Source organism: Actinia tenebrosa, unplaced genomic scaffold, assembly GCF_029948245.1.
Source record: "Actinia tenebrosa isolate PJP-AT-01 unplaced genomic scaffold, QUT_ActTen_1.0 PGA_scaffold16__25_contigs__length_10494907, whole genome shotgun sequence".
Lineage (NCBI taxonomy): Eukaryota > Metazoa > Cnidaria > Anthozoa > Actiniaria > Actiniidae > Actinia > Actinia tenebrosa.
Genome location: NW_028292576.1, coordinates 7,657,813 through 7,685,318, shown reverse-complemented (window position 1 = coordinate 7,685,318; position 27,506 = coordinate 7,657,813). Strand labels below are relative to the sequence as shown.

Below are 27,506 nucleotides of genomic sequence, written 5' to 3'. Positions count from 1 at the left end.
CAAAGGTTTTTCATAACACAAAAGTAGAATAAAAACAATGCCAGTGTTCATTTATTCTCTTAACTTTTAATATTCATTTCTTATTTTAAGCTTATTTATTACAACATTATTTTTTAGGTACTGCATAAGGTAAAGTCACCCAGAAGTCACATGACATGGCACGTGATCAATTTTCAGAGATCAAACTTTCATGACACGTCACAGGTAGCTCAAGCTTGGTTTCTGTGGTGTCCTGTTATAAGGAAATGTATGGGGATTCATCAAAAATTTCAATAAAATCATCAAAACGTGAAATAAAGCCTCGAAATTTTACCCGATCATTGAGAAATAGCACTTCATTCGCTCTGCGTGGTTATTTTTTGAATTAGCACGTTTTAAGATTTTTTCCCATTTCTTACTGGTGGGAGAAAAAATCCTTAAAACGGGCTAAATTCAAAAAATAACCACGCAGAGCGAATGAAGTGCTATTTCTCAATGATCGGGTAAAATTTCGAAGCTTTATTACACGTTTCAATGATTTTATTGAAATTTTTGATGTATCTCCATACATTTCCTTATAACAGGTCACCACAGAAACCAAGCTTGGGCTACCTGTGGACACGTGTGCCCACGAAGTTACAAACAACTCCCTTTATTTTCTTTTTGCTTTTCACCCACAATAAAGCTTTACCATACGGTAAAATTTTTACAAGTCGTGTGACATATGGGTGAATTGTACCATATGCAGTAAAGTTATTAATCTTTATTTTCTTAATCAATAATAAGGAAAGTATTGAAGAACGGTATATATATGTACATACAGACTTAACGAATCAAACGGTCGAAGTTAGCGATCACTAAACTCAACAATAGACGACTTGCACTAAGAGGTCACGTGATCAAATCGGCCATTGTGACTGGCATTTTACAGGATTTTAGCTATGTGAGAATGTAAAAAAAGATGGCGGATTCGGTAGTTTTTTGGGTGACAAAAGGTAAGTTAGCGCACTAAATAACTATAAGAATCCCCTTTTCTCGCAAGAAATATATTCTGAGTAGATGCCTAAAGTACATTTTTGCTATTAACTAGCCAAGAAGAAAAAAAATATGGTATTTTTGCAATAGGATGTGAAGACCTACGAAGTGTTTAGTATCGTTTTGCTGGCTTCACGACCTCAAAACATACAATATTTTCCCTCTTCCTGGCGAATGAACAGCAAAATTCTACTTAAAATATCTATTAAAAGTATATTTCTTGCAAGAAAAATGCAGTTTTCAAGAATGAAGTTGAAATATACTTGAAAAGTTTCGACAAGAAGTCGTTGTTTTGAGGTCATAAAGCCGGCAAAACAAGACTAAACACTTCGTAGGTCTTCACATTGTAGCGCAAAAAATACCATATTTTTTCTCTTTTTGGCGAGTTAATAACAAAAATCTACTTTAGATATTTACTAAGAATATATTTCTTGCAAGAAAAGGGGATTTTTATAGTTATTTAGTGCGCAAACTTACCTTTTGTCACCAAAAAAACTAACCGAATCCGCCATTTTTTTTTTTTACATTCTCGCATAGCTAAAATCCTGTAGAATGCTAGCCACAATGGCCCATTTTATCACGTGACCTCTTAGTGCAAGTCACCTTTCCTTTTAGACACTTGGGACTTTAAGATTTGCAAAATCTACGACGACGACGTCAACCGGAAGTGTAAATAATTTCTCTTTGGGGTTCGGTTCATTGGAGATTTTATTCAAGACATTGTCAGTAAAGTCAACTCATCTACAGGGAAGACAGACTTTGAAGGCGCGAAACCCCAAAGAGAAGTTATTTACACTTCCGGTAGACGTCGCCGTCGAAGATTTTGTAAATCTTAAAGTCCCTACTTTAATATATAGAACGACGTCCTCAAAGTTACATCAACCATGATGGAGAAACTACACCAAAATAGATCAAGACTGAAACACGAGAGAAGGAAAGGTCTACCTAATCTCAATAAATTCTCATTCATGCACAGCGGTCTCGAATAGCCAAGATAGCGGTGAGCTTCACATTCATATCAAGACTAAATGTTTTCCAAGATGGCTGAAGTAACGATGAAAAGCCGGAAAAGCTTTGGTCGTTCACATTAGTAGGACAAAGCACACTGAAATGTGGTTTATACTAAGATAACAAGCTAAACGGAAAACTTTATAGAATTTATAGTTTGGTATATTTACATTATCGGTTTCCATAGTTTTATAATCATAATTTTCGAGGTTTTTATTTAATGAATTAAGTTTGTTTCGGAATGAAACTACTGCGTTTCTGAGAAGAAATCATAATTATCTTACTTATGAGAAAAAAAGCCAACCAAAGGTCTTTGTTTTATATATAACTAATGTTAATTAGATTATTCATGTTTCATAAAATCAATATTTATCTGTTAAATATAGAACCTTTATAACACAATGAGCCCATGTTAACATTTGTATCTTTTATATAGTTAGCAGTCTTCTAGTCCACTACTGGACCCACTTTTATCTGCGCGCGCGCGGTAAAAACATGAGAAGAGGATCTGGATCGAGAGCTTGCGCGCGCAAAACAATAAACACAATTGTGAAAAGTGGGTCCAGTTCTGGACTAGCAGTCTTCTCGCTTCAAAATAAGCTTTTCTGAATATGTCCTTCCTTTTGAGTTGTGTTTGATCGATTCCTAATGGTAGATTAAAATATCTGGACGACACCGATGAATTGTGGTCAAGATATCAAAGAAATACTGAAATGTAAAGTACAATCTGAATTTCATGAAGAGGCCCTGGTTAGGGTCCAAAATGGCCGCCACACAACCAAAGGAACTCCAATAGCGATTTTTGATATCGAAATGTCAATATAACAGTGTTAGAAGAAGAAATGTATAACTTGGGCTCCGGTTTTATTAATAGACCTAAATAATAACTCTACGATATATGAAGAAATAAATATTTTAAATACTTAGCTTAAACCTTAACTTAACAAACAATAATGTAGTATTAAATAAATGTATATATTCCGTTTACAGAGTTTAGCTTAACCTCTACATGATAATGATAATCTTAGATATGCGCTATGCGCAACAAAAACTCTTACTTTTTACTCTCTCGGTCTCGATTGGTCAAAATCATGGACATGAACTCGTCCCCAATCTCTAGCGACCATCGGTTTATTCCCTCCTCGTTACCAGTCTTACGTCAGTCCTTATACGTTACTATTAGAAGTAGTTCATATTAGTCACAGACAAGATCTTTTGTTGTCGTTTTTACACTGACAGGCATGAGACCCTGCGTCTTTAAATTGAGACACCACTTCTATTCACACTCTTTATATTACGTTACGAAAACATTACTCAACTGGGTTTTTTTCGTGTAAAAAATATTCATGAATAGTTTGGCAAGGGAGGTCTGAGAATCAGTCCAAACTTATCAACATCTCATTGGCTCAAAATCTAACACGTGATGGTCTAGCTCTTTCCCAGTCTACAAGTAAAACCCATATTCAGAAACCCAGTTCCTATAGCTCGAGTCATGGTCATGACCAGTTTTCCAATCCGCTGAAAATTTCTTAATTTGCTATTGCTCTTGGTACGGACGGAAAATTTTTTTTTTAAGTTTCTAGCCTTAAATATGGTCTGAAAATGTATATTAATGAAAATAAATATACAAAAAACACTTGAGAATTTTTGTTAGAATAACTTTTAAACATATTAGTAACCAGAGAATATAAATATTAAATTCCTCAGTCAACACAACAGAAAATCTCCTAAGTTACTTTAGGAAATATTTGTAGTTTTTCGTCTCGTTTTTGTTGAAAAAAGTTGAAATTAGTTTTTTAAACTCTTGTAATAAAAAACTAGATGAGAAAATATTCTTATATATTAACCAGAATGGAATTATTGCGATTATCTTATTTATCAAGCATTAGCTTTTATATATAGCGTACAAAATGCAACATCTATTAAATATTATCAGTTTTAAGCCTTTAGCATTATTAATAATTTACCTAGGCAATCTGTGCTCTAATTTAATTTTCATGCCTTGAATATTAGTGATAAATAGAAACTATAAAAAGAAGCAACCAGTTTAATATTTGCGATAATGTGCAAAAAATATCAATGCTAAATTTTAGATTGTCATTGCTTCTGCCTTTTTAAGACCAAATGACTAAGACCTAGGGCAAACGTCGAACTTTCCATGCACCGAACTCACATTAAAGACAATGGATATCAGGTGATAATGAGGCGGCATTCTTTGATGTAATTAAGTTCGCTGCATGGAAAGTTCGACGTTTGCCCTAGGCCTTACACATTATAGAAGTTTGAAGAATGCTTTCGGTGGACTTAATATAATTGAATGCGACCCGCACAATCCAATACATATATATATCTATTTACATCCCCTAGGGACCAGCCATGGGATAAATACAGTAGAAAAAATAACTTCTCACGTCTGGCCAGCGGCATTTAGGGAAAATTATGCGCGAATCTTAAGGCAGCAAATTTTGAGAAGCTGGCTTTGCAGGAACCTTAAACACTTAGCAATAGCAAAATATTTCACAAAGAGGGTTATAAAGCTGTTTTTACCTTATTAATTTTTATGCTTTTATGAGCCAGTTTTATCTTAATGTCATGAAATATACATGTCACGTTACATGATAATACATTTACCTAGATTCTTTCCCAGTCATTTTATCTCTTATGTCACACGACCCGAGCCTTTTGCCACAGGTTTTCCAAACATTACGTTTTGAATGAACGAGGAAAAGGGCGCACTGCACTACAGAATATCTCTCTAATTGTGAAACTGTCATTCACAATTACTATAATAATTATATTTTCTTTAATCCCATATATGTAACTGTCCAATTATTTTCTTAATTGGACAGGTCTTGTTGATATGGGATTAATTATGCAGCTATATAATTAATAGGTAATGGGATTTCATGCTCCCCAATCAAGAAATAATTAGACTCGAAAAATTCCTCTGACTGACAAATTGGACTCGGCCTACGGCCTCATCCAATTTTGTCAGTCCTCGGAATTTTCCTAATTCCAATTTCTTAATTGGACAGCATGGAGTCCTATTACATATACTAATAGAGCTGTTATGTTGTGACGTATTTCCGGGTCCAACTGCTCAGAAAAACGGATAGAATAAAGTGAAAAATGTTCTGAATGATTTCACCTCTAACTGAAATAATTACAACTTTTGACAAGAAAATGTAAAGAAAAATCTTTATAGAACTATAGCATTTTGGACCCGGAATTCGTCATATAAGGCTGCGTTCATAATGTATGGCAGAAGGGGGGAGGGGGGGGGGTGGGCAGGTGAATTGAGGGAGGATTGGGAAAACGTTGGTAGGAAAAAAGGGGGGATGGGCAAATTTTTATCAGAAAAATGGAGGCGATGCACAATTTTTGGAAGAATCTACAAGCCTTGCTTAGGGGGGATCGTATTTTTTTGCATGACTTTAAGGGGGGAGTTAAGAATTATTCTGGACATTTCAAATTTTCACCTGCCCCCCCCCCCCTCTTCCATACATTATGAACGCAGCCTAAATATAATATTCTATATCATACTTATATCCTTTTTTTGCTAGTATTTAGTCAATTCACTACAAAATAATTGAAAGATCCAAATTTTTGATTACAAAAAGAAGAACAACATTTCTTAGCATGAGCAGTAGTATCAACGTGAACAGGCATTCTACAGGATTTACGTTATGATTAATGACTTTTACCAAGAGAATATGAACTAAGAGAAGGAATCCCCCCTATATAGCCTTGTAACCATCATGTGCACAGTTTGATGCTATTTTTAAACCATTTGTCTTTCTGCACGCGCATTTACTGCGCGGGCTTTACGCTGTTTGCTTATGTTTTTAGGGTTTTTCCGTTATTTTAACTCTGCAATATGAATGTGCACGTCGAAAGCTTGGCAAATACGACAGGAAATTGAAAAACATAAGAAAAGAACAAGAAAACGTTAGCAAACAGCGTAGAGCGCGCGCGTACTATGCGCGTGCAGAAAATCAAACGATCAAATAAATGATAACATTGGATGATATTTTTAGAATAGATTCTAAAAATAGCATCAAAGTGTGCACATGATGGGGCACGAGGATCCCTTCTCTTAGTTCATATTCTCTTGCTCTTACTTTATGCGAACTCCACCTTACATCTGGGTCCTCCATCATCGAACACCTTGGTTGTTTCATTGTCGTCGAAGTCTTCCTCCAGTGGTTTGGAAGCCATGTCTTTGTATTCCTTGTAGTAACTTATGCTAGCTTTGTAGTTACTGTAGCGTGTTCTCCACACATATGCAGCCACGATGACCAGGACAATTATTAGGGATACTACTACTACTATAGGTATAATCACCTTAAGGTTTGCTCCTTCTTTCTCGTCATTCGCTAAGAATAAAAGTGAAAAAGTATTTAAATACAGTGAAGGCATGGGGTTGAATGGACCACTTCGTCTTGGTCCAATGCTATTTTTCATTACAGGCAAATTTTTCATTCCCTTTAAAATATAATTCTTTGTTTGAGTCGTGTCTATAGACTTGTTGCATGTGACGTCAAAGCAGCTCAATAGCCCACTTCAGAGATATGCTTTGCTTGTCACGCACAAAGGTTTCAGTATGAGGCTACGTGCTAAATTAAATTAATAGTCCCCTTCACAGTTCCCTTCGCCATCTTGAAAGGTAGCCGTGCCTTTGCATCGAAGCGAGACGAACGGTGAGCTTGCAATGATAGAGACATGTGAATTGTCCAAGGTGTTAAAAAAGGTCTCTATCATTGCAAGCTCACCGTTCGTCTCGCTTCGATGCAAAGGCAAGGCTACCTTTCAAGATGGCGCAGGGAACTGTGAAGGGGACTATTCTTACCGCCTGTCACGAATGACTGAGCATATAGCACGTAACCTCATACTGAAACCTTTATGCGTGACAAGCAAAGCATATCTCGGAAGTGGGCTATTTGGCGGACAAAACAAAAGAATTTTAATCTCATAAGAATTGGTAACCTATTGCTATGTCCTGCGCTGTGAGCTGCATATTCATGTATCTTCTTATGCGTAACCGTTAAACAAAGAAATGATACTCTTGGGAATGACGTGTGGTCTGAAAATGTAAACATTGCACCAAGACGAAGAGATCTATTCAATGTGGGCAACGTTGGAAACACATCAACAATAACTTGTATCCTAGCGCTTGGTGTCAACTGGAAGAATCTCTTAATGTCATTATTGGCAATGAATGGTAAGCAATATGCATTATGTAACCAAACTATATGCAACGGATCATAAGTAAAATGTAAAATGACATTTTTTCTGAAGAGCGATAAAAGTCAAGGCGTGTCCATAAACAACAGATCGAACCCTGAAACCTCTGGGCTGATCAAATTGAAGAAGGTGCGGCTAATTCGCAGATCAAATTGGATATTACCTCGATGTTGCAGAGGTATTGTGTTATGAGAGAGAAAATTAATGTTTTTACAGACTAAGCTAGACATCAGTTTTCTAATGACTATTTCTTATCATATGAAAACAAGTTAAAGAACGATCAATTAGTTATTGAAAATATCGATATAAGATTTCAGTAAGGCTGCCATCACGCACGAGTTTAGATGATGGTACGCTTTGAATTTACGAGTAAACCTCTTAGCTCCTCCCATTAGCATGTACACCTATGGTTACACCCTAAACACTCTTTACCCCTTTGCTTAGTTATTTTACCACTATTCTTTTAAATCTTATGTTATAATTATTCCTCGTAGACCTTTCTATACATTTACCATATATTCACATATTATCTTTGGTTTAAGTTGTGTTTAGTTCTATGATTTTCACTCGTATTATTCTTAATAAGATATCACACTCAGGAATTTACTATTTCCATTAGCCAATCAAGGCACAGCGATGATATCATATTGATTGTAGAATGACACATGTCATGAAGTTATTATAAATAGAGCTCATGTAATTAGTTTTAGTCAGAGTGAAGAGAAAGTGGAATAAAGATCCCGAGTAGCTCTTACCGAGAGCGGTCAATCCCATAACAATTGCTATGTAATATTTCCACTAACGACACTGGACTTCATATAACGATGACAGACTCAATGTACTAATGCACTAAAACTAACAGCAATTTCATCAAACCCTTAAACAACTTCTGGGCTAAAAACTTTCAAAAATCATGCGAGTCCTCCAAAATATTCTGCTCATATGTGGCACTGAGTCCAGGAATAATACCCAAGACGGCCAGAAGTGAAAGACGAGCACAGTACCGATACACCAACTCAATTTTGCACTGTCTCGTTCTTACCTGCCCGTTTGGCTGCAATTGCATTTTCTTGAGTCGTTGGCACAGCTTCTGTAGCATTTCCAGTCCCCTTTTGCGTGGGTTTTACAGATTCTTTGGTCGGTTTGCCAATGTTGTTAGATTTTGTTGTGGATTGAGGTGTTGTTGTTTGTGTTGTTGTTTGTGTAGTTGTTAAGGTTGTTGGGGAAGCAGTTGGTTGGCCAGTAAATGGTTTACCAATACAAGTCTTGCCATTGGATGACATGTTCATTCCAGTGGGACATTTGCAGGTGTAGGTTGTAGTCACAGAAGACAACAGACACAGATGACTACATCCCCCATTGTTGGGAGCACATGGATTGCTTCCTGCATGGGAAAATAGCAGCCAAAAATTCATTGAAGTTTGTAATTCACAGTCAACGTTATAGTCAAAAACAAAATTCTTGTCTCTTAACAAAAAACACAGACAAAAGAGAAAATCCCCCAAATTCCTTTTGACAAATTATTGCTTCTGAGCTCTTTTTCTTCCTAACATCCTTTATATCTGTGTATGAGAATATATCATATCTGTACTACGGTACTTGTAATGTATCAAATTGAGCTGATTCTCGCAGTATTTGAAGCAACTTATGCAGCTGCAAATTGAAAGACTCAGAAAAAATTCTGAGTCTTGAACGCGATTCTGGTGCCATGCTCTAACCACTGAGCTACCATTTATATCTCTAATGATGCAATGTGATTTCTTCTATATCAATATCTAGATTTATGTTACGTTTCCTTCTACTTAATATACTAATTGCAAGACTGCCACATATATATCAGGAGCAAGGGTTGACATAACAAGCAGTAACAACAGTCTGGTCGGATAAAACTGCAATTTAGTGTTGGAAATCTGTAAATTCCCCTTTTCCTCTCTTCCTATATTCTTTTCCCTCTATTTCCCTCGACACAATGATTTCTAGTTTCCAGTGAGCTCACTAACCATTAGGTTGTCTTGTGGGATGAACGGCTTTGATGTCCATATGAGCCCACAGCAGATTTATTACGATTTTCTTCTCCCCGCCAGTAAACTTATTGACTTTACGTATCGACCGGGCCCTCCTCGTCCAGTCCGTATAATACAGGTAATCGCCAAACACTGTGACAGCGAAGGGATGTTGGGATGGAATCCTTGCTACCAGTCTCCTGTCCGAGCCATCCAGCGACATAGACTCTATTGTCTTGACTTTTGCGTCCACCCAGAATACTCGATCAATGTTATAGTCAATAGTCAATCCGTTAACCCAGCCAATATTGGTGTTCACGAGGACTTGGCGGGAACTTGCAGCACCGTCCATGCTTGCTCGTTCAATACGTGCGTTGTAACCCCAGTCCGACCAGTAAACGTACCTGGATCGAACAAGTATATTTAAGTATATACTAGAGAGTTTGCCTAGTAGAGAAGACGCTGGTGGAAATTTCGTGTCTCTCTCCTTTGACACAGGAAGACCATGTAAATAATCTACCTGAATACTTACTTTCTAAATGGATCCACAGCAATTGCACGAGGATCATCCAGTCCCTCAGAATACAAGACCATTCTATTACTGCCATCAAGTTCAGCCACTTCGATAAAATTCAACGTTCCGTCAGTCCAGTACATCTTTCGTCCAATCCAATCGACTGCTATAGCGTCTGGAACGCTGACGTTACTTACGATATCTTCAATTGCTAGTTGAAATAGTTTTAAAAATTTTCGTTAGACCTCCTCCAGGATAAGGTATTATTCCAGGTTTCAGAAATAGTATATTTTAAAGTAATATCCTATACTTATTAATAATCCATAAGCTCAGCAACTGCAGTAGTTTGAAACCCCCATCAAATACGACCGCACCCATTTCGAAGTTCTAGTACTTTGAAATAAAAACAAACATAACAAAAAGAGTATAAGATGTCGTGTCAAATATTCGTCACTGTATTCTATTGGGGTTTCAAAATTCCACTCGGATTTTGAAACCCCAATAGAATACGGCAACTCGTATTTGAAACATTACTTCATTAAGGTGACTACTTACTTTTGAACGTTCGATTTGAGCTCACGATGTGCGCGCGCTCAAAAAAGGCTGAACAATCTAAAAGATTTTATTGAAGAACCATACGCGTTTTGGGCTTCAACAGGACAAAACCGTCAGATTTTCCACGGGACTCTATTTTTTAATAGCTTATTTGAATGAACTCCTAAAAATCTAAGTTATATCAACATTTTAGAAAAAGTTAAATATTCTAACACATGAAAAAATAGATTTTTGATAGATTTTTGGGAATTTTGTTCGACTTTATGAGATTTTATAAGAGCACCTAAACTACAAAATATGACAAATCAATGTATCTCTTTGTCTTTTTGTCGAAAATATCCACGTATTATTGTAGAATGATTGACTAGCCCTCATTCGTGCAATAATACAGTCTGGAAATAACTATTACCGTATTTATAGTACACTCAACAAAATTACTCGACTCTGATTGGTCGAGAGGAGTACAATTATAGCGTTAATTGTACTCCGTAGGAGTACCGAATTAAGTCGCTATAGCAACACGGCCAAAACAATGTCAAAACAATTATTTTCTATCATTTTGTACTTAAAAAACATATAAATAAAATTTTAAAGCCGTAAGAACTCATCTTGTTTATGCATTTCAGTTGCGCGATGGACTGAAAATCGGCCGCCAAATAGACAAAGATGAACGGCGTCGCTTCGCATTTTTTACTGAAATTTTGTTGAGTGAACTATAAACAAAAAATCGCACGATCTTCTCGTACAATTTGGAACACTCGTAATGTTTTGAAAGTTCTTTAATTGCACTCGCCTAAAGGCTCGTGCAAAAGACCTTTCCCGAATTCGCTTGGATGACCACGAAACAATGGTTTCAAGTCGAGGTTCAACTTGATGAATAAAAGAATCAAGTTCAGTCTCGACTTCAAGCCATTGTTTCGTGGTCATCCAAGCGAATTCGGGAAAGGTCTTTTGCACGAGCCTTTAGGCGAGTGCAATTAAAGAACTTTCAAAACATTACGAGTGTCTATTAATTTCCAAATTGTACGAGAAGATCGTGCGATTTCCTATACGAATCTTTTATTTTTATCACTTCATTTCGGATAATCAAAGTTTTAAAAAAAGCTTAATATTTTTTCCAAAAGTAGGCAGTCACCTTAAGAAGTGCATCTTTAAAATCCCCATATATCTTGATAGACCTTTTCACCGATACGGCGGCCATCTTGAATTCTATTGTTTTAATCAAGACATTAATTTAAACGAGGGGGCAACTATTGGAAAATTTATAAACTGCACATTTTTTTTTTACGCTTACCCCATCGGCATCCAATAATTCAAGATGGCCGCCGTCTCATTAAAAAGGACTTTTTCTGACCAAACCACCTACCTGTTCCATCAAAATTTGCTCGGTGGATTTTTTTCGCTTTTGTATCCGTCCAAAAAATTTTGCCTGTCTTGAAGTCAAGGTCCAAACCGACAACGCCCTTTCTGTTGGTGATAACACTGTAAGCTGACGAACCATCAAGAGTCATTTTACGAACACTGGTCACTGATGAATACATGAGAGATGGTTCAGGACCTGAGGAGATAGAAAACTTATAACTTAGATCAATTTAAAAGTGTACTAGTAAATTCGTAATCAACTCAACCAAAACACAGATATTTGAAAGTTATGAAGGAAATATAAAAACAGATAGAAGTTGAAGTGGGGGTGGGGCTCAAGAGCTCAAAAAACAACGAAAAGGAAGGAAGGAAGGAAGGAAGGAAGGAAGGAAGGAAGGAAGGAAGGAAGAAATTTTGATAAAAGCTAATAATGAGTTAAAATTGTCCATAGATAGAGAGATGACACATGGAGGCAGCACCACCACGTGATTGCAGCCATGACCGTACATGAGAAAGAATTCCGTTTTCGGGGGAAACTACTCCACTGTTGAGAATCCTGTCATGGCTGCCTCCACGTAATGGTGCAAAGCCTCTATTGTTGAGATACCCACCTGTGGCTCTACAAGTTCTACGGTCTGGTTCCAACAAATGGCCTGGCTGGCAGACACACTTGTGACTTCCTTTAGTGTTCTCACATAAATGACTACATTTACCATACTCCAAGCACTCGTTGATGTCTGTGAAGAAAGGAACAAAGAGAGACCATTGGTTGCCGTGAAAGACAAACTCCAGGCTGCGGTGAACACCTTTCGTGCTGCCCATTCATTCAAGATAAGACTTCCCACGTTTGTCAACAACAAAACCAACAACAACAACAAAAACACACGCAGGAAGTGACGTATCTGCGCGTACTACTATCTAAGCTATAAAATAAAGTGGTTCTTGACAATACCTTCACATACGCGACCATTGGACTGAAGCTGATAGCCCTCTCTACAGCTGCAGTTGTAACCAATATTAAGGTCATGACAGAAATGATCACAGTGACCGTTACTGTCAAGACATTCGTTGATATCTGTAAAAAGATTAGATCGTTTTCGAATTAGTCAAGTTGATTACGAACTCACTTACTCAGAGTTAACCTCATATCAGTGTCTAAATATTCACAAATGCCAACGGTAAAGTAAAGAATGCACAACTTCAACAATGCAAACACTTTGAAATTCCACGGACCTATACGAAATCGAGGCTAGCCCTGTTCAACAGAGAATTCGAAACTGAAGTATCACGTGGGAATATCATACAAAAACAACTTATATTTGAAACATTACCGGGTTTTCTGTTGTCCTACTTTTCATTTACAACACGTACCCGGAACGGTGTTCCCGTATCCCGTATAGTCGCACCGTCTTTTCCTAAGTCGTATAGCTACGCATTGTGATTGGCTATAATTCACATGAGAAGATGCGAAAGCCATCTCAATGTTACGGCATGTAGTACCTTATTACGCCCTGCAAGTCGGTACCGTAACACTGTTTTTGTATCATCACTCTATAATCCCATATAAGCAACTATTGTATTATTTTTTAATTCTCTTTCCTGTCCAAATTAAAGATTAATTGAACGTTTCCATTCGCATTCTTTCGAGGGAAAACTATGACTTATGGAATCAGTCTTGCATAGTTTGGGATGATATAATCAATCTGTAATTGGACTATTAAATGTCGGTCCAATTTGGAAATAATTGAGTTCAAAATATTCCTCCGACTGCCGACTTGGACTCGGCCTATCGGCCTCTTACAATTTTGTCAGTCCTCGGAATTTTTTTCGTCCAATTGTTTCTAAATTGGACAGCATGTATAGTCCTATTACCTATACTTATTCATGCAAAAACTACTGTTAGTAAAAAAGATTCAATTACTTACTACACCGCATGGGCTCGTCCTCCGCGTTAGGACAGTCATTATTGCCATCACACACCTGGTCTTTTGGAATACAGACCGATGTCAAGCCGCATTCAAACTGGTCTGGCGTACATGGCACTGATGGAGCTGTAAGAACAACCATAATACTGTTGAGTTATATGGTTAAGAATGATATAAATAATGAACTTACAAGGAAATGGTGTATTTTAACAGTGTGTCCTCTTATTCTATCTTCGTGAATAGACCTTTTTCGAATTCGTAAAATACTGCATGTTTAACCTTGATAAAAAACTCATTTAGGCCCCGTGCACACTATGCCGGATAAATTTGAATCCGAATTTTTATTTATTCGGTTTCATTTCGAAAATTCGTTTTCGGTGAAGAATTGTTCCGGATTCGCCCGGACTAGTGTGGACGGTAGGCCTAAACGAATAAATAAAAATTCTGATTCAAATTATCCGGAATAGTGTGGACGGGGCCTTACTCAGGGTTCGCCTAGTTTCAGCTTCAAAGTTTCCACTTCCAGGAATACCAACGACAAAGTAAAGAACGAACAACTTCAACAATTCAAACAATAGGAAAATCTACAGATCTTAAAAGGAACACGTGAATATTCTACACAAAATCGAGCAACAAAGATTTCGAAACTGGATTATTCTTAGTGAATTTTTTAAAATGATTTATTTTCTAACAGTCTGTTTACACATGTACTCACCACATCGCTGCTCATCAGATCCATCTGAACAATCACGTCTTCCATCACAACGTTTTCTACTTTCAATACACTTGATGCGACCACTTGAGCAAGCGAACTGGGAGCTAGTACAATTGGAAATATCTGGAAAAAGAGCAGAGGAAATCTCAATCTTAGACCACGTGGGTCGTTAGAACTCTTAGATATATTTTTTCATCAGGTCCTTATAAACTTGCGATTTTTGCAGCAGTTTGAGGTGGTCAAGAATTGTAAAGGATTGATATTTTGGGCATCGAGATTACCTAGATAAAGATCTCTTTAGAAGTATTGCTTACTATCAATCACGTGACTTTTTGGAGTTGACTGGGGGGCAAACAAGCGGTTGACTGGGGGGCAACTAGCGGATGCTAAGTCAAAACATATCAAAATAAGTCCTCAAACTATTGTATTTGACTATTTTCACGACATCAAACCAGAAAAAAAAAAAAAGAGATCAAAACAACCTCCAGGATTCTATAAGCCATCAAAAAAGAGCTATTACCGGAAGTGACGTCTATTGATAGCAACCTATAAGGCAAAATTTATTATATTTTCAAACATCGCAAATTGCTGCAAAAATCGGCCGTGTAAATAGATAAAATGTAAGGGGTAAAGGTAATTTATTTCAGACTGCAGAGAGTGGTGACCCTATTCTTCAGAGCTAAGGGCTCGTGTTAAAGCGTTTGCATGTCAGTGCTCCCTTTCACTCCCTCAACTATCAGTTCTACTTATAACGGGTATTTAACTCTAGACCTGATTAGAGAGCAGAGTTGTCAATAAAATTTTTGGTAGGCGGTTATGAAATTAAAATAGGCGGCAAACTGAGGTTGTATACGAGGCATACTTGTCACCAGTCTCACTCTTCTCACAAAAATGATAGATGGCGGACAACGAAGTTTCGATTGCGTTGCAGTTTTCATAGTACAGCAACAAAGATTGGGTTAAAATTTATTTTAAAGATAAAGCACTTAAATCAAGATTTACAATTACATTGTGAAGTGCCTGAGTAGGCGGCCGAATTAGCAAGAGTAGACGGCGGAATCTGCCGGTTGCCGGCTTCTATTGAAAACCCTGGGAGGAGTCCAAACAGACATGGAGATCCTGGGGATTCAACCTTGGGCCTCTGTCTCCGAATGTTGTGCACTAACCAAGTGAACTATCCCTATTCCTAGATCCAATACTTACGGCAGTTTAATTCATCGCTGCCATCAGAACAGTCATCCTCTCCATCACATCGCCAGTGTCCCAGGATGCATTCCTTGTTCTTACACTTGAACATCCCACTTGCACACGTTTTGAGTGAAACTGGAGGGCAACTAGTTTCGTCATCGCCATCCGGGCAGTCGCGATCGCCGTCACATCGCCATGACGACCGGATACATTTCTTAGATAATCCTTGACATGTGTACTCATTTGGGGGACAAGTCTTAGCAGCTAAGGAATTCAATATCAAGAATATTTTGTGCTGTTGGACTTAGTTTAGAAGGATGGGAGGAAGAAGGAAAGGGAGGGAAGGAATGAAAAAGAAATGATAAAGGGAAGGAATGAAGGAAGTTGGGAGAGAGAGAGGAAGAGAGGGGAGAAGGTAATTAAGGAATAGACGAATGCAGTAAAGGAAGGAAATAAGTTATGGAGTACATGCCAGCCTTCTAGAGAGGTAAAGAAAAAATGTTCACTTACAGCATTGGCTGGGGTTCTCATCACTTCCATCAGGACAATCATTATCACCATCACACACCCATCTGGATGAAATACATTGGCCACTACTGCAGGTAAATTGACTCGGTGAACATGTATGCACATCTACAAAAAAAATGAGTTACTATCATGAACTAACAGAAACATATCTTCTTTAGTGTGTTCCTATTTGATGTAGATCCCTTTTCAAAACAAAACAAAAAACCAAAAAAAAAAAAACAAAAAGAAGCTGATAGCAAACTTTAGATATTCTGATTGAAATTGAGTAACCAAGCACAAAATAGTGCGAGTAGAGACTATGGGGAAACAAAAGAATAATTACGATTATGCTATTGTTTCCCCAAAGCCTGGACTTCAAATGTCAACTAGTCTTGGAATAAAAGATGCCAAGGAAAGGGTAATAATTATGTTGCAAAGACAATGGATATGAAAAAGATTATACTCTCAATCATACTCTCAAGTGAGTCAAGCATAAGTAAAAAGCGCCAACGTTTTAGCAAAAAGAGAAACTTTAGAAACTAATAATCCCAGGGGGTGTACTTGGGTGGGTAACATGATGGGGGGGGGGGGGGGTCTGACGGGGCTTCATATTGCAACCCAAAAAATACTCAAACCTGAAATTTTACACCCAAAAAAATACATAGCATCCAAATTTCTGATCCAAAAAAAATACAAGACTAAAATACTTCAAAATTCAGTTTATGGAACTCACGCCTTGCTGAAAAAAATAAAATAAAACAAAAATTTTTCGGATACAAAAATCGAACTCAGAGATGTGACAACCCAAAAAAATGCAGGTTTCATTTCGAGACCTAAAATAATATGTGGCTGGTCTCTTGACCCAAAAAAATACTGGGAACGGAAATTGTCAACCCAAAAAAATGTCGGGCCTCCCCATCATGTTACCCACCCGAGTACACCCCCTGGGCTAATAATGTCAAGTTTCATGCATGAAACTTTCAAGCCACAGCAAAAAATCAAGAATTGCCAATGGCATTTTCAATTCCTATTCAGTGATATTTTCAAGTGAACTTACGGGTATTGCAAATCTTTGGGTCTTCGTCAGAATTATCTCCACAGTCGTCATGCTTGTCACATTTCCATAATGCTACTACACAGTTTTTGTTTGCACAGGCAAATTCATTTGGTCCACAAGTTATGTTTCCTACAAACACAACAAGACATACAGCAATTCAATCTTAAATAAGATTAGAATTTTTCAAAATAAATGTCCATCATATTAACTTATTACATTTTGTATGACCCAATTAGTCAAGCCCTGACCCCACCATCCCATTTTATGCTCCACAAAATTTTTAACTCTGAGCCAGCACTAAAGGAATCTTAATTACATATAAATAAGCCTGCTATTTTTAAGTACAGACAGACAGACAGACTTCTTAAATTCGGTATCAAGTATTAGAATATACATAGACATTTTACCCAAATAAATGTATGAAGGCTATATATAGTTGTCGATTTATAGTATTAATTTCTATTATGTTATAATGAATTCACCTATTTAACCATTTGGTATAGTTACTCTTTAGTGGCTAAGTTTTGTTAATTGTAATTCATCAGAGCCTAGTATGAAACCCGGGGGGGGGGGGGGGGGGTACCATTATATATGGACTATACGGGGATGATCCGCTGAACAGGGTATGGTTTTTCGAGCTTCTTTTCATAAGCAGGGTATGCAATTTCACTCAAGTTCCAAATTCTTCCTGAGCTTCCTGTCATATTCAGTGTTTCTACTTTCGTATTGACCAAAACTGGTTATTATGGCCGTAAAAAAAAATAAAACGATACGCGAGAAGACATGATAATTGAAACAGGAACTCAGTGCAATAAATTATATCTTTTATCATAAACAGTGTCTACAAATTTGAGTTTTTTTGTCATAAACAGGGTACCCCTTTCAGAACCCCAGCAGAACAACCCTACCCAAATTCTGGCAGAGTACCCCCCCCCCCCCCCAGGTATGAAACGACTGAAGAAGAGTGCCAATTGGGCCTTTTCACTGAACTTCAAGTCAGGTAAAAAATGAGCCACTAGCTCAACTAGAAAACAATGCACTGCCGTTTATTGAGACTTCTCATACACGTGGTGATACGTGATATTTAAAATGTACGATGTAATATGATGTAATCATGCATTGTAATCTAATCACAGCTGTGATTATTACATATTAAATGTCCATTCACTGCTCTGATTGAATAATTATTTGATGTATTACTTGAACAGATCTACTGACCACAATTTTGCTCATCTGATGCTGTACCATCCTTGCAGTCATCTTCTCTGTCACAAACCCAGGACTTTTGAATACATTTACCATTTGTACAGCGAAATTGATCTGAATGGCATGTTCTTGGAGCTAAAATACAGAATATAATCGTTAGCAATATTGTTATACTCTTGATGCATGCTTTAAGCTGAATACAAAACTTGTTTAGCATTATACTTACGACAGTCCTTTTCATCAGACCCATCATCACAATCTGGTTCACCATCACATCTCCACCTTCTTACAATGCATGTCTGATTTGCGACACACTGAAATTGGTCACCACCACAATGGAAGGCTGATGGTGATTCTATGTGAGAGAAAAAACATAATTAATAACTACAAGCTTATCACTAACTAATATGGAAAAAAAAAAGATTAACTGAGTCATTATTATGGTATCCAGTTAGACTATACAGTACATTATCATCTGTCAGTCACCTACTATTATAATAAATCTTACTTACTCTAAAGCCTAATTTCTGCCCATATTAAATGATCATGTACTTATCCAAAATATCAAACTATTATATTAGGTAATAATCAAAGGTTAATAGCCTAATTTCTGCCCATATTAAATGTTCATGTACTTACCCAAAATATCAAACTATTATATTAGGTAATAATCAAAGGTTAATAGGTATTTCTATCTTACAAACACTGTCTATCATTTTATTTATGTAAAGGAGGATACAGTGCAACTACTGTAACCAGGGCTAATTATTATAGACCAGTTAGACCAGTTAGACAAGATTAGACGAGAGAACCAGTTCAAAAGTAGAATGAAAACAATACATTCCAACTTTGGGTAGTGGAGCAGAGCCAATCCAAAACCTAAGATTGTAATTTGACCCTGATAGCCATCCCATTTTCTCGTGGGAATAAAAGATATGTTAAAAGGCTATATTGTTTTCTGCTGCTTTCTGATTGGTTTCAATACTCAAAGTAATGGAAAGAATTTTTTTTATTCTACACTGGTTGATTGGTTCTTGCTGTCTAAGTGGTCGGCTGGTTATATTAGTTGCATTGTAATTAATATTATTGTGATAATTATATGGTCTCAATAATTAAGCGTTAGGTAATACTTTAACCTCTGGTACCTAACCTCGATGTAATTATACCCCACTGAAGAAATAATTAGTATATTTAAGCTGCTATGATTATAAAGGAGCATATAACCAATATTTTTGATATCTGACTTTCTGATTTTTTAGCATATTCTAAATTTAATTAACTAAGCTAAGCTACAATCTATAATCTTAATGCCACTTAATCATTATGACAGCTAGTAATGATATTAAGCAAGTGTTGCTGAAACAACAATTTTTTAAATTAATATACATAGCATGTGGCAAGTAAAACATGCACACTTTTTCAAGAAAGCATTTTGAAATTCTGATGCCCTTTATTGAAAACATATAAATTAATTCTACATAGAATTGCCCTATTTCACTATGACGTCACGTCTGCTTGTTTATGTGGGGATAAAATTGCCAAATCCAATAGAAAATTCAACAAAAGTTGCTTCAGGTATAATATGTGTTAATATGTACTTTAAAATATTCTGAGCATTTGCTGACTATTCTACTTCTCTTCGTGGATTCATACGCGTTTTAGATTATTTTCAGTGAATTAGCGCTGATAATGACCCCGTCCGACAAACATGATCCTATAATTGCTTTTAAACAATAGATTGTTTTGATGTGACGTCATAGTGAAATAGAGCAATTGGTGGCAACATTTATATTTTGCTTCTGGGAATTACTTTAAGCTTTTTATCAAACGACTGAATACTTATGGTGTCAGAATCGAAGTGGGCTTATTAAAACTTTAAAACTCTCAGCAACTGAGAAAATTCAAAACTAGATCAGTCTGGGAAAAGTACGTTGTAGAAGTACAATATCAGAGAATGCCTCCAAATTGGTGTCTATAATTATACCTGCACTGTCATGCACTGAAGTGACTAATTAATTACGGTAACAGCATATCACTTAAAAGATTATCACATTATTATACCTTAGCACGCAGGGGTAATTATCTACACATTTCAAACCAAGAAAAGGAGATAAACTATTAAAGTATTTAGGCCTACATCTAAGTTTAAAATTAACTAAACTAATTAGCCTAAGATAATATGTATCGATCACAAGAAAGCAAAAATAGCTTAATCTGAATAAGTAGATCTGCTTATTTTGTAGACTTGCTACTAGAAAGGACTATATTTTGACTAATTTCAAAAACACAAACTACATTTCACCTTTTCGGCACTAGCCGTCATGGGGTATTAATTGTTTTTGATTGTGTTAGGGTCACCAAAAAGTTCGGACATTGTTCTCGAATTTCTCTATGCACTGATTCTAAATGAACTATCTACTTGGTTAAGTTTAGTCATAGTTCTCTAAATACAAGTAAATGATCGTTTTCTCTAGCTTGATTAAAGCTTTTCTAACTGCTGTTAAGATAGCTAACTAAAGAAATCAGCTACCTAAATTTTCTCTTTAAAGTCAGTGAATTTGTATGGAAATCTGAGAACGATGTCTGATCTTTTTGGTGACCATAACACAATCCAAGCTAGCACCGAAAAGGTGAATTCATTGACTTAATTGTTTAAGGGTATTGTTGAAGGACCAAACCATGAAACTATAAAATTAGGTCTATAAAAAGATAATAGAAGGGACAAGTTGGAAGTTGCACAGTATTTCTCACTGAGGCCACAGTTTGCTTACATTTCTTGAAAATGCTACAAGTCAATAACCTTACTAGCATAGATCTTTGTAGATGAAGTAATATTGAACCTGTCAAAACTATTCACCATACTGGTTAAAGTTCAAACCGTTTTTCCAGGTGGGGGTCCATATACTTTATACATTAATAATGACATAATTTAATCAAGGGAGCGGATCCAGGAATTTTTTCAAAAATGAATGAAGGGGTCCAAACATACTGTGAAAGCAAAACCAACGACCACCACCACATTTATCATCCCCTCTGGTCATTTACATATTATAAATGGATTTCTACAAAAAATATATATAATTTACTTTAAACCTGTTGAAAACCAGGTTCTAGAATAAAACAATCAATTGTATCTCTGGTATGACATGGTTCTCCCCCGGCATATCGAATTCATGGAATCAACGGAATCAACGGAATCTCTTTGAAACATATGGAAGTCAAACATCATTAAAATAAAGACAAATCAAATTAAAAGAAAAAGTTAAGAACTTCGTGCTCGGTCGTCCTCTAAGAAAAAAATTATATAAAACAACTCGATCGGAAACCCTATTATTAATATTATTATGATTTATCTACATAGAATGATTACCCAGGAAACAATGACATGTCAAAAACATAACTTTAGTCCAAATCATAGCTAACCTTGAAAGAATCTGTTCATGGATCCAGCAAAACATTGCACATTTTTCCATCGTTTTATGACAAGTTGGACGCCATTTTGTAAGCACAGGTAGCCCAATTTTCAAACACAGGAAGCCCATAGACATAAAGAAGAATTGGGCTACCTGTGCTTACAAAATGGCGTCCAACTTGTCATAAAACGATGGAAAAATGTGCAATGTTTTGCTGGATCCATGAACAGATTCTTTCAAGGTTAGCTATGATTTGGACTAAAGTTATGTTTTTGACATGTCATTGTTTCCTGGGTAATCATTCTATGTAGATAAATCATAATAATACTAATAATAGGGTTTCCGATCGAGTTGTTTTATATAATTTTTTTCTTAGAGGACGACCGAGCACGAAGTTCTTAACTTTTTCTTTTAATTTGATTTGTCTTTATTTTAATGATGTTTGACTTCCATATGTTTCAAAGAGATTCCGTTGATTCCGTTGATTCCGTTGATTCCGTGAATTCGATATGCCGGTTCTCCCCCTGGATCCCTCATTATTACTACCAATTTAAAGACGGATTTTGAACTTCCTTCTTCAAAGGAAACCACGAGACTACTCCAAACTGAAACATTTCTTTTCGAATTATTATTCCGTGCACAGCCACGCAAAACACATTCATATTAATGTTGTACTACCTTTTGTTTTTTGTCATTTACTTTGATGGTTATTGTTTGACATGCGAAGAGGAATTAACGCTACTAGCGCAGTTGTTCGACTTTTCTGGGGTTTTTTTCTTTTTTTCTTTTCTTTTTTTCTGGTCTACTGCGACAATATCTTGTTGCTATTATTATTGATAGAATATTAATCATAAAATAAGAGATATTTTTAAAACTAACGTAAACTCTGAGATTCTTTAGATTTTTCCGTGCCAACGACAAGTAAAGATGCGATAGTAGATTTTAACATTTTCGAAAGATGCGTAGTAGAAATCGCTTGCGATGTTTAATTCATGCTAAAAGCACATGGTTTTGTCTTCATTTCTGCTTCAGACAAATTGTTTCGATAAAGCTATGTATAATTAAAATGTCTCGTGGAGTACACAAACTAAAGTACTAGACCATGTGAAAAGAAAACAGGTAAATGACTGATCGGGTACTGAATTGTTCCTAGAACGTGCAAACTTACTTAGACTTAGAGAACTATACCAGATCCGAGTTTCTAAGGAAATAAAAATGTCATGAAAACATCCAAATCCTACGTAGTTATAATGGATAGTTGCTAGAGTGTGGGTGTTGATTTGACGTAAAACTGAATACACCTAGTATATTCCTAGTGGCACGCCACGGCCGGTGCGGTGTATCGAATAAATCGTAGTCAAAATCAGAATGAAAACTTAGTAAAAGCGTGTTTTCAATTTTTCTTATTCATGTTCTTGTTTTTACAAAGAATTTTCAAATGATTCTGCAAAGGCGGGAAATAAATTCATAAACGAAATAAAGCTTAACCATCACTATAAAGCTTATTGCATCATCAAGCGCCAAATTAATGAAAATATTCAAATCGTAAAATACAGACATGTGTAAGAAAAGCTACTAAAATAATTACTCCAGCTTATAAAAATTTCAAGGAATACGTATATTTTACGAAAGTAAAGTTCAGATATCGAAAGAATATTCTTTTAGTTTAGTTTTGTTTGAAAGAGCCACGACAGAAGAAACAACGCGTAAAACAGATCTCAGACACGATAGAATTTTCCCACACACATTTAATCGAATATTTAAAATAAATATTTCAAAGCATACGCAAGAATGGATTTCCTAAAAAAAGACGAAAAACATGAGAAAGGAAAGTAAAAATTATCTTCCCAACATGAAAGATGATATTTGATGCTCTCACTGATTTACTACAAATAGTCGCCGTGTAAATACTATGTTGGCGGCTTTCCAGAAATGTCTAAAAACGGCTTCGCGTCGATGGAAAATACTATGCGTAAAGAAAATATCATAGATTGAGTGGTTCAAAATCTAAATTTCGAACTTTTCGTTGGTATCATAGCAGTGCACATGAGTTCAAGTCGAAAACACGTGTTCGTTAGTTACTTGTACTCACTGGACTTACCGGCGGCATTCGTTGTACTACTAGTATATACGTTCAGGAGAAAAATCATCGCAAGAATTACCCCTAAGACCTTCATGACGGCCTTTGAATATGAAATTCTAGGTAAAGTAGTTCAAATGAAATTAAGTTTCTTTCAGGTTTTGACTTGATTCTAAGGTGGCAGTGTTTTACCGGTTCTTTGTTGTTGTAGTCTCGCCTCCTCTTCTAGTTGGATTCATTCAAGCGAAGCGTTTTTGTTGACAAGCGACCGCAAAGCATGTTCTACTTGTTGGCGCGAACCAATGACGCAACTTCCTCTCACTACTATTTGAAGATATTAGAGGAAATGTAGACAAAAGAGGTTAATTCCGAAAATGAACCCACGCTTTAAGCACTATATTTGCATTCTTCCCACGTGGAATTTTGGGAATTCTAATCACTGATAAAGGCAGTCCCGCCATTTCATGGTTTTCGACAGTCTTCGCATGGTCCCGCGAACAAATCATCTCATCCACTGCAAAAAACGGAGGTTTTGTACATTGTACAAACTTGACGTAAGTTAATGTTTACTTACTTACGATAAACCTTTATGCTTTTTTCATATCTTACTCATTTAAAAGTTATTTGTATGCAATTGTTAATTTGCTGCGCCAAAATGGTCTTGGCAAAATCAAACAAATATGCGCCTTTTTGTACTTCAAAATCAATTTATTTGACCAAAAACGTCGAGAGCCAATAGGGGGCTTGCAAATTTTCCCGCCATTTTATGAGTCATCATCAACTGCCGATCATTCAAGCCATATAATAGATAGGTACGCTAAAATTATTGAATGGTTTAAAAAGGTTTGTAAATATTTGAAATTGCACAAATTCCGTCGGGATTAACTGATCAAATAAAAAGCAAGCAAACAAAAAAAAAAAAAAAAACGTTAGTAAGTCTTAATAAAATTAATAATAATAATAATAATAATAATAATAATAATAAATGAAGTCTTATATATATTTAATATATGGACAATAGTGAATAGCTAGCGACAATTATTATCAATGAATGTAGATAGAACTTAATTTACAGTTTTAATATTGTAAATATATCTAGATAGGTTTTGTTTAGGCGGTCGGTCACAGCTAGCCCGCATGCCCGACTGAATGTGATTATGCCTAGGCATCCTTAAGTATACAACTGCCATAATGGTGATGATGATGATAATAATGATAATAACAATAATAATAGTAATAAATAATAATAATAATAACGATGATGATGATGATGATGATAATAAGTCAGTCCATGCATGATTAAAAGTGTGGGGGAAAAAAGATTAAAAGTGGTGCACCCATGAAAGATTGCACAGAAATTGATGACCAACCTCCATCCCCCTCCCCCAATAGCTAAAAACGTGTAGGAAACCCTGAATTAAGCAAACAGAGAAGTCTCAGTTCTCGTCACTCCTCCTTTGAAGAGCACTAGGAGAAGACCATACACACACACACTGAAGCTAACACACTAGACATATTTCAGTCCACGATATCTGTTGACAGTATTACTCATTGATGTAGCACAAGCTATACATTGTGTATGAGAATATATGAAATATATATTTGTACTACTGCGGTCGTAATGTATCAAATTGAGCTAATCCTCGCAGTATATCAAGCAACTTATGCAGCTTCAAATTGAAAGACTCAGAAAACATTCTTTTGAAAGAGGTTTCCAATACTGCTACAAGGCTCACCCTTGTTTAAGAGGTACTTTCACTCCTGATCAGAGTCGCCAAAATATAGCATAAATATCGCCTAGTTAAATAGGTTGTTACTCTTTGTTTCTTCCATCTCTTGTATTTAGAGATAGTACTGGATCCCTCATTCAATTTATCAGTTCACGCTCTTTTTCGTCATCGCTGTACTGCCCCTAAGTTGTCCAACCTTAATAAATTGCACAGAACTACATCATCGTCAGAGTCATCATTGTATACCAGCCCATCATCACCACTAAACTTTTCGCTTTTTATTAGATTTACGCAAAGCTAATTGGACGGGGTTGATTTTAAGTCTTACTAAATAGTGGCTTTCAATTGGTCATTAAAGATTTATTCGCCCACTATGTATCAGTTAGGCTGTGGCTCCCCCAGACAACTTGATCCGAAAGCCTTGCGAACAAACATCTTTTCCGCCAATAATGACAATGTGCGTAGGCTAAGTTTATAAATTCGAGAAAGAAGAAGCATGAGAAGAGACCGTCATTAAACTACGTTTATCAAAAAAAAAAAAAAAAAAAGCCGTGAAATCTTTTTCTGGTAAAATAGGAATATAGTTGTGAAAAAGAAATTTAGTATTATGACTGCATGTTGGTAAGATTTTTTCCGTTCTTTCTTTTTGTGTGTCCCTGTGTCTATCTTTCTCTTTTTCTCTCTTTCCTCATCAAATCTTGCCAATTGTGAATAATTATCGATCAACCGGAGATAGTGTCTACAAATAATGCAAAATATATCATCAATCTTATATCTATCTACCCGCTCACAAAGGTGATTGGCTTTCTGATGCAATCGGTACTATTTATCGAACGCATTTTATCTTCCTTTCGTCATTTATGCGTGTCACTACCAGCCACGCATTGACGCAGCCTTGAAACAATATTTAGATTCGCTGGGGAAGAAATCGTAGTGAACCGTTCTGCGCTGGTAAAAAAAAAAAAAAAAAAAAAAAATGGCCTGTAATTCTCACATGCTTGGATTATAAGTTATAGTTGACTGTCAAAAAGTATTCCAATTGAGTGTGAATGGGCACGCAACAGCGTTCTATCCTCTTTTGTGATTCTAGTTGCAATAAAAGAAAAGAAAAGAAAGGAAAGAAAGAAAGAAAGAAAGAAAAATTAAAAAATATTCTATGGACTAGATTTTCACATCTTCTAAATTAACAGTGGTAAATTTGCCGCATGTTCGCGTTTCATTTCTTATTGAAATATTGAAGATGGTTTCAATTATCGTAGCATGTCATAGCAGGATAAATGGATTTGCCCTAGGGGAAGAGGGACGGACTTTTGTCGCCAAAAAAATTCAGAAAATCCTCCGAGCCAATCACATAACACTTCCGGCGTCATGGCTCTTCAATAGCTTCCGCTCGTTCTTATCCAATCAAATGGGCGTTAAAACGTAAATCTCCCAATCACATCGTTTAATTACCACAAGACTCAGCGTTTCAGATTCGATCCAAGTAAAAACTAAACCACTGAACCACGTGCTAACTACTGCTAATAATATTTACAAACACTGTGCTGTATGTTGTATGAATTAATACAGACATTACAGCAAAGAGGAAATAGTGACGTAAGCTGGGAAAAGTTGGAGTGATCACGATTCATACTTCCTACCACATGTTACTATTATTTCCTTCAGCTTCAATGATTCAAGTTCCCGTGTTTACATTGAACACGTCTTCCGCATTCCTGTTTTTTTTTTTTTTTTTACTTCTAATTTTAACTCTTGAAACAAGATCGATACTGACTTGTAATCATACCAAAATTACTTTCTATGTTTAGCTTTAACATATTCCATCGTCTTAAAACCGCGTAAAAATAGAATCATATAAAAAATGAGATAATACTTTGCGTCAGATGTCATTAGAATTGAAGTGCTTGTCTGAGACGGATTTCAATTCATTGGGTAAATAGAACATACTTTAAAAGTACACTACACGCCATCTAAAATATGGTTAG

General features: G+C 36.2%; 1 protein-coding gene and 1 long non-coding RNA gene across 2 annotated transcripts in view; one reads left to right on the top strand and one right to left on the bottom strand.

Annotated features, from left to right (window-relative positions):
* Positions 1–46: 46 nt before the first annotated feature.
* Positions 47–24,034, bottom strand: LOC116309104 (uncharacterized). Its single transcript, XM_031719658.2, has 15 exons — positions 23,813–24,034; positions 18,525–18,653; positions 18,311–18,433; positions 17,093–17,221; positions 16,039–16,161; positions 15,544–15,792; positions 14,341–14,463; positions 13,626–13,751; positions 12,653–12,775; positions 12,312–12,437; positions 11,705–11,896; positions 9,802–9,994; positions 9,267–9,673; positions 8,309–8,650; positions 47–6,398 (listed from the first exon to the last, which is right to left on the bottom strand). The coding sequence occupies exons 1-15, from the start codon at positions 23,886–23,888 to the stop codon at positions 6,145–6,147; spliced, it is 2,715 nt and encodes a 904-aa protein (XP_031575518.1). The 5' UTR covers positions 23,889–24,034; the 3' UTR covers positions 47–6,144.
* The window catches only part of LOC148910693 (uncharacterized), a 12,082-nt gene continuing 6,129 nt past the window's right edge, over positions 21,554–27,506 (top strand). The window contains exon 1 of the long non-coding RNA XR_016119957.1: positions 21,554–21,952. This is a non-coding gene — a long non-coding RNA (uncharacterized LOC148910693). The remainder of the gene's footprint in view (positions 21,953–27,506) is intronic.